This window comes from Seriola lalandi, unplaced genomic scaffold (genome assembly GCF_002814215.2).
Source record: "Seriola lalandi dorsalis isolate HSWRI2012SDOR001 ecotype SW California unplaced genomic scaffold, Sedor1 jcf7180002054352, whole genome shotgun sequence".
NCBI lineage: Eukaryota > Metazoa > Chordata > Actinopteri > Carangiformes > Carangidae > Seriola > Seriola lalandi.
This window is the reverse complement of record NW_019524905.1, coordinates 1,134,082-1,142,426: the sequence shown is the minus strand read 5'-3', so window position 1 is coordinate 1,142,426 and position 8,345 is coordinate 1,134,082. Positions and strand designations below refer to the sequence as shown.

Below are 8,345 nucleotides of genomic sequence, written 5' to 3'. Positions count from 1 at the left end.
GAGAGAGAGAGAGAGAGAGAGAGAGAGAGAGAGAGAGAGAGAGAGCGAGAGAGAGAGTGAGAGAAATAATAAATAATTAGAGTAAAACTAATTAGATGTAAGTGCTCTTGTTGAAGCATGCACCGCTTGAGCAGACGAACTGAAGGTACTGTTATGCCCGGGGCTCAATGCAGCCCTCCCTCAGGTCAGGTTTGCAGGAAGCAAAGTTGACTTGGGGGAGTGAGATGCCAGTGTCTGGCCATTGAAGAAGCTTTGGATAAAAAAAAGTAAAAAAATGTATAAATATAAATATGGCTTTATAGGAGTAGTTTGTTAATTTGGGAAATATGCTTATTTGATTTCCAGCAGAGTTGAAAAGATTTGGTATCACTCTCATATCTACAGTATCTGTCAAATATAAGGCTCAGCAAGCAGCTGGCTAGCTTAGCTTTGCACAAAGACTGGAAACAGCGGGAAACAGTGATCGTGGCTCTGTTTGAAGGTAACAGAATCTGCTTTACAGCACCCATAAATCTTTATATCTCGTAAGTCTAATCTGTAAAGATGCTCAAGTGTGAAAACTACAACCTCCAACAGGACTCAGGGCGGACGACCGGTTAGTTTGAGAGGAGTACGAGGGGAAGAGGGGGGAGAGAGACCAGGAAGAGCTGTATATTGTATTATCATTAGTAGAATTGTTTATTATCGTATGATTTAATTGTTGTATTCACGCTCTGTCAGACTGGTTCTTTTAAGGTTATTGTTATTTACAATAACAGCAGCAACACTGGCAATGCCAATTAATATTAACAATAATAATAATGATAGACACTAATAATATGCCTTGTGACGACAAAGATGGGAAGGGAAATACTGCAGACTAACATGAAGCATCACCTTCCAGTAAAACACGCAGAACGCAAGAGCATACAGTCTCAAAAACCAGCAATTAGACCGATCCGCTGGGACGAGCAGCGGGGCTATCAGGGAAACCTTCAGCAACAAACAGGACAGTAAGTGCTTTTTACAGCTTTCACACACATCAGCAGCTGTAAACATTTCACGTGGGGTTTATAAGGATTTATTCTGACAAAACTGAAGGTTATTGTTTATTGTTGTATGATTTATTTAGTTAAATACACATCTGTTTGCAGATATACAATTCTTCAGTTTCCAGGTTTTGAATTCATTAATTGGGGATTTTAACGCTCAACTGAAATTGTTATATTTTGTGTTTTAAAATGATCAACATCATAATCAAGATAATTTCTTCCCATATTGCCTCAATCATATTATGTGCATAAAATTACACTTAATAGACAACACTTAATTCAAGTGGCAGTGATTCTTAGCAGCATATGTGGCTCCATCAATTATCACCTACAACACTACAGAACATAACAGAACAGAGTTAGGTCACCTGAAACATCCTATTGGATCAATGGCAGCTGCTTGAGGACCCCAAATATACACACAGACACACACACACACACACACACACACACACACACACACACACACACACACACACACACACAGAAATCGCTTTGGAGCTGGTGACATGGGTCAGTGCTTGTGGGGAAAACAAAGCTCAAGTGAAGCGAGAGCAGAGGGCTCAGTCACGAACGTGGCGTCACTCCGTGCTGATCAGTGTAGACATTTAGAGGCAAGCCGCCGCTGCACATATATGCACTCCGCAGAGCAAACGACAGCCACAAAAAGGACAGTATTAAAAGAGAAGGTGATGGTTGTAATTAATGGAAAAAGGTCAAATGAAGTAAGATATATAATTAAAGTTTTATTCCATTCTAAATTTTGACCTGAATATTAAACATGTTTATGTCTCTTCCTACCTTCCAGATTAAATGAGTTAACTAGAACATAACAACGGAGTCAGGTTTTACTGCAGCCATAAGACCTTACTGATATGTGTTATAGTGGGAAGTCAAGGGCCAGCGCTAAATGAGAGGTTGTAAGTAAAAGCAACTTCAAACTGGTGACAACCCAGAGGTCAAGGCACAATCAAAGGATGAGACACTAAAACGGTGCCCAAGAGAACTACATGCCCTTTAAAGGGGAAGAAAACTGCCAACATCCATCTGTGTGCATTTCACTATCTTCCCTTCATCTCCGCTCTCCGCTCTCTGCTCTCCGCTCTTTCATTTTGACTATGACTGCCCCCCTTTTAAAATAAATAAATAAATAAACAGACCAGCATTCCTCCCCCCTCCCCGAGGCTGGGCAGTCCATGCAGGAAGGTAAACATGTCCACTGTGGTGAGCTCAGACCACGCGGATGCTTTGCTCCAGGTAACAGTCGTCCTCCACGGCTCTGCGCCCACCAGCAACATCTCGGCGTTCACTAGCGGTGAAGAGTAGCCTATGTCTGAACAAATTTCCGCTTCAGTGCCAAACCCTCCCTCCTCAAGCAAGGACATCCGTGGATTTGATGGGAGGTTGATTCAAATGGAGGTCAACAGTTTGACCTCTACCCACAGTACCTGGCTGATGGCTTACACTCTGTCTGCAGAGTATCATCTTTTTGATTTTTGAAGTGTTTTTTTTTTTTTTGTAAAGAAGGATGGCTCTTAAAATGGCTGGAATGCATGTTGAAGGCTTAGTGGGTGTTCAGACCAAAAACAGCCCTGTGTTAAAATAATACAAGGGGGCTGGCGTTGGTGGGGGCATGTTGCTTCAGGTGTCAGTGAGATGATGTATGATTGAAGAGGTTCAGTTTAACTAACAGATACAAGACTCTGAACCCTTGTCAGACAGCGCAACACTATACACTGGTTAACGATACTACAGTTTATCTAATTATAAACACAAAAGGACACATTCATGGGAAATGAAAAGATGGTATAATAATACAAATACAAAAGACAAAACAAGGCGCCACGACCGGTAGAAAGAGAGAGCGGGACCAGCAGCTAAGAGCAGGTGGAGATGGTGTTGATATGGATGTTTAGTTTATTTCAGTTTCATTTAGACCAAAACTCCCTGTCCACAATTCATGTGTGTTACAGTTCAGTTATCAGTGTTCAGTTATTGTGTTACTTAATAGTTTTTTAAGCCTATTCCTCTCCAGACATGTTTTCAAATACGTTAAAAATCCTCTGCTATGATTAATATTTTGATTACCATGATTTTCCACATAAAAAGTGAAAAAAATAAAAAATAAAAAATAAAAAACTAGGGCTGGAAGCTCATCTACTCTTACTTCCTCACTGAGAAATTCTGGACCCACCACCACTGCTTACACCAGGTGGACAGGTGAAAGAGCAGAGAGCATCAAGATGGTTAGAGGAGGCTCACATGTTTGAGCCTCAGTCAGACCCAGACTCAGATCAGGAGTCTGTGGAGACCAGAACCAGAGACTAGAAGATGGATCAGAGCGGTTAGCATAGTTAGCATCTTTTATGTGTTTATCCTGTTTGTTAGCTTGTAACTGACAGTGGCTGACACAGTGTTAGTGGTTGTGCTGATGTAAACTGTGGCTCTCTGTACTGACAAAGTTTCCAGTTTATTTAGCCCCGCCCCCTGTCCCTGCAAGTTGACAGGATTGGTTCCTGGCTGTCTGAATCTGTCTTTATGAGACTGTAATTGGTTCACTGCAGTTCCAGGTGGAAATACTTAGTCGTGGTGTTGACAGCTTATTTCGCACATGATATGTCTTGTATTATATAAAAAACACCATATGGATGTTAAAAGGGTTAAAAACTTCATATTTCCTGTCTTTGGTACAACCTCTATTGTTGCTCTTTAAATCCCATTTGTACTATGTTTAGGCCTGGTCTTCAGAAGCAGAGATATTTCCCAACAGAAGAAACGGTTGCAAATTGTGTGATTTAAGTAAATCCTCCCACCCTTAACATGTCTCCTCCTATTATTTGCATGGTCCTCCCTTAAATGCATGAGCAGCTAGGAGAAAGACACACCTTGCGAACACTTGTGCATAGGTGACAGCTGAAAAAGCTGCAGCAAATCTGGCCCTGTGTGGCCGATATTTTCATGTTCACATATCATCTTCAGTTTAATAGACTTTTGCTTTTCAATGTTCCTTCACAGTGAATATATATATAGGGTATATCTGCCTGCTCAGTCAGGAAGTACTGTAGGAGTGAATTAACTGCACTTCAGCTGCTCTACAACAGCACATCTATGGAATTACTTGCAGTGAAGAAATGCACAAAACCGCTTGACTTGAAGCAGCATTCAAACCGACAGAACTAATTGCACGACAACTGTCAAACTGAAAATCCAGGTCATCGGTTTGGCGTACAGTACATTTGTGTTCTTAGAGTCCAGCCTATGTGCTGCATAATCCCATTCCTCTGTAATGCGTAGGTGGACAAGGTGTGGGCTGATGTTCATTACTTTTTTCTCTCTGCAAGTCAATACTCTTCCTTAGTCTTCAAGTGCTCCCATGGTGATACTATGTATACCCTAGCTGCCAAATACAGCATAATACTGTGAGCGTATGTGTGCGTGTGCGTGTGCATGTGTGTGTACATGTGAAGCAGAGAACATGATATGATTGGGGTGACAGGAATGTACATTCACATCCAAGATTTCGTCTCTAATAACATCACTAAATATTACAGAGTTCTTCTTAGACCACCACCCACTGGTTAAAGGTGTCAGTGTGTCTGCCTTGCTTTTGAAAACATTTGCATAGAAACCTCCAGCGAGTGACAGCATGCTTGTTTGAAAAAATGTCACCAGCAGTGCTCCCCTCAGGGCTGAGTCTCCGAACTTTCCTACCTCAAGAAATACACAGCAGGTAAAAAATAAAAAATAAAATTTGATCATGACCAGCCACAATTCGGGGCTGCTTTGACTTTGGATGAGTCGACTCAAAGCCAGCAGAGAGGGACTAGTGTCAGGGCTCCAGGTCTGAGAGACATGGGGACAAAGGCTGATGTGAGGCTGATGATGGCTGCTGTTTCCCTTATGTTTACCATCATTTCCCTTCACAAACAGAGGCTAGCCCTGAAAATGCCAGAGAGCCAGGGCCTCCAGCGTGCAGTCAAAGATGGGGGGGGGGGACTCGAAATAAAGAGAGGGGCAATGGCAATCACTGATGAAAGAGAACGAGAGAGAGAGAGAGAGAGAGAGAGAGAGAGAGAGAGAGAGAGAGAGAGAGAGAGAGAGAGAGTGTTCGGGCTAAGCTGCCTCCAGACACCACGCGGCTCAGAGCAGATCGAGAGTGACGGCTTGCTGATTAGTCAACTCACAGCCCCCAAGACCGGAGTCTGCACACATGTGCGCGCACGCACATGCACACACACACACGCACACACACACACACACACACACACACACACACACTGCTGTTCATTTAAATAAACCCTACTGTTATCATTGCACACATACGAAACACATGGACACACATGCATATAAACAAATGGACACTCATGATATCTCATGATATCTGAAGGAGGCGCCTAATGACAATGTGTGGACATAATGTGAAGAAGGTGTGTACCATGAGTATGAGTAAAAATGTGTATGGGTCTGGTATGGTTACCTTGAGGAGGTAGACGGGGATGTTGCTGAAGTCCACAGGGAGTTTAAGAAGGAAACGGGCTGAAAACTCTCCTGTCTGCAGAACAAGAGGCAGAGGTAAAGTTTACCATACACAGGTTGTATAATTTCAAAATATAAAAAAATAAATAAATTAAAATCATGAATGCATGAAATGTTTAAAAATGTGTCTTAAATTATTATCACCAGCAATAAGGCTGAGTTTAACACCAACACCAAACAACAGTTTTTTGTTGCCCAAGTTTGGGGAATATAAGTGCGATTCTTTTCTTATTTAATAAACTATGCAGGATTGTTCAATACATCCGTGCAGTAACTAAAATATATCTAAAGAAAATACATGTTCTTAAGTTAGAAAAGTTTCTGGATTTAGATATATAAAGGAAGAAGAAAATAGTAAGTATAGCCCACACATATGACCACACGTCTGCTGCAAACGTTTCACACATTTCCATGGTCTATGACACAGACACATTTCAGACAGCACCCCTGCCCATACCCAACAAATGCAATAACATTTCCAGCAGAAACGTTTTTGAAGATAATATCATAACTTTCCTTGAACCACAGTAAGAGTTCATCTTCACAGTGACTTCTTGTTGCTCAAAACCAAACTTTACAACAGCTAACACCAACTTTAACAGCCAGATCTTAGGAAATGTTGCCCCTTATTATCTGTATTATCTGTAAAAGCTGTTGCGTTGTTTTGCAGGGCGGAGATCTTAGGAAAAATGCAGTTGGTGAACTTTATTTCTTTTTTAAACAGGAGACGTTGCAGTTTTACAGCTCAGCTATCGGGACGCTCCTCTGTCATTTTAAAGCTCCTAATTACTTAAAATAGCTAAAATAGCCTGGAATGCTTAATGTGCCACTGTGACATATTAATAAAAAATGCAATGCTAGTTATGCCATTACTTTAGCTAACTATCACTGTCATTACGGTTCATGATTCATTAGCAAAATACCTTTTGTGTCAACATATTAGTGTTCAAATACACATGATCTGACATAATGCAAACTCTGTATTTTGAAGCTCTGGACAGTTATAACAATTCAATATAACAGAGAACTGTTTTCTTGAATAATGTTAATTTATGATGAATGATTTTCCAAGATTGACTTTAAACGTGCAACCTGTCGTGTAGGAATAAAACTGGGTTATGTACTGTTCGTGGGATAGTGTCATTGTGTGCCCTTCACACACGCATACAGACGCACAGATGACAACATGACGGCACAATGATGCGAAATTCATGTACGATGGGGCAGAGCTCTGACTGGTCAAATCCAACCGGGTGAAGTCAAGCCTTGCTCATATCATTCCATCACATCTTTCTCTTTAATAATCAAATGTATTTATATTTTCAACTCAAATCATAGGAATAACATGTGAACAGGGGGAAATTTTCCTTCAGGTATTTTTTTTTAATACCATCACGTGACTCTTGGTTTGGTCAAATGTAGGACATCAGGTCCTTACCCAGCTGTTCTTGCGTCCGGCATAAATCTCCATGTTGCGGCCGTAGTTGGGATCCTCCAGCAGGCTGTCATACTCAAAGAGGAGCCTGGAGCTCTCGCGCAGACGCTGGCACTGGTAGTGGTGGTACTGCTGGATAAGCTCCTTCACCAGCTGGAGCAAACATTCAGGATTCCCTGCATCCCACTGGACCAAGTGCTGAGGAAGGCACCGGAGAAGAAGCATAAGACAGACATTTGTCTTTTATTTTCAAAGGGTCAACATGTTAACGTGTAAAACCAATATACCATTATTATGTTTACAATAAGCAAATGCATCGGGAGGATTAAAAGTCTCATTTGGCATCTACTCCACTGTCTGTTGGCCAGATCTGAAAAGAAATCCTTGATCTTAGACACACAGAAAGATCAATATAATATTAAAAACAAAGAGTGCTGTGCTTTGAGCACAAACTGAATAAAGATTTCAAGATTTCAAACTTCTTCTAATGGCACCATCCTGACAGACACACTGGGGTTGATAGTTTTTTGTTGTTGTAGATGACTACCCATTGTCTTGAGCAGGGTCTTGTTCGTTTCCAGTATTAATGAAAGGTACACAGCAGTCAAATATGCAGTTTGACTCCACTGACATACAAGAGATGATCAATCTGAACAACTTATTAAGATACATCGGGAAATTAATAAGCAGCAGTAGAACAGTGGATAGGACACTGTGCTATTACCATTACCATTAAACATAATAGAGGAGAAAAAGAAGAAAGATTCTCAGCAATAGCCCAATCCTGACAAATGGTACTTCCCATTACCAGATCAGGAGGAAAGGGTTGTGCTAAAGGATGTCCTGTTGCCACAGAGTGATTTAAGTTGAAATGGAAAAGTACTGAACCTGACCTCTTCTATCTGAAACTCCTCTGGCCTCTGCTAACACACTGATTGTTAGCTAAAGATTTTTGATAAGTGCACACGCACACACACACACAAGTTGTTTTATATCATTTTATCATGGTGCTGAAATTTGAAAAAGCTGACACCCACTTCTGTATTTGCTAGAATAACAATTACAACCATGTCAACTTGAAGCATTTCAGCTGATTTATTAGTGTACCTTGCATATCTAAATGGTCCAGAGCGCATACTGACTCTCCCTTTCACCGATTCAAGCCATCGCAAACAACACTGCAACAACCTCTCACAAGAGAGAGCAGATGCAACAAGACGTGACCAGACGTGACCTCTGGTGATTTAGTTCTACCAAACTGAAGTTTTTCCTCCTGTCCACTGATGCATGAGGAATAAAATGCTTATAATTAACGCAGACAGCACTGTGCGAAAATGCACAGG

General features: G+C 41.2%; 1 protein-coding gene across 1 annotated transcript in view; it reads right to left on the bottom strand.

Moving 5' to 3' along the window:
- Positions 1-8,345, bottom strand: part of babam2 (BRISC and BRCA1 A complex member 2) — a 75,940-nt gene that overhangs the window by 48,531 nt on the left and 19,064 nt on the right. The window contains exons 5-6 of the mRNA XM_023407961.2: positions 7,006-7,200; positions 5,509-5,583 (exon numbers count right to left, since the gene is read on the bottom strand). Coding sequence (XP_023263729.1) covers positions 5,509-5,583; positions 7,006-7,200 — 270 coding nt within the window. The remainder of the gene's footprint in view (positions 1-5,508; positions 5,584-7,005; positions 7,201-8,345) is intronic.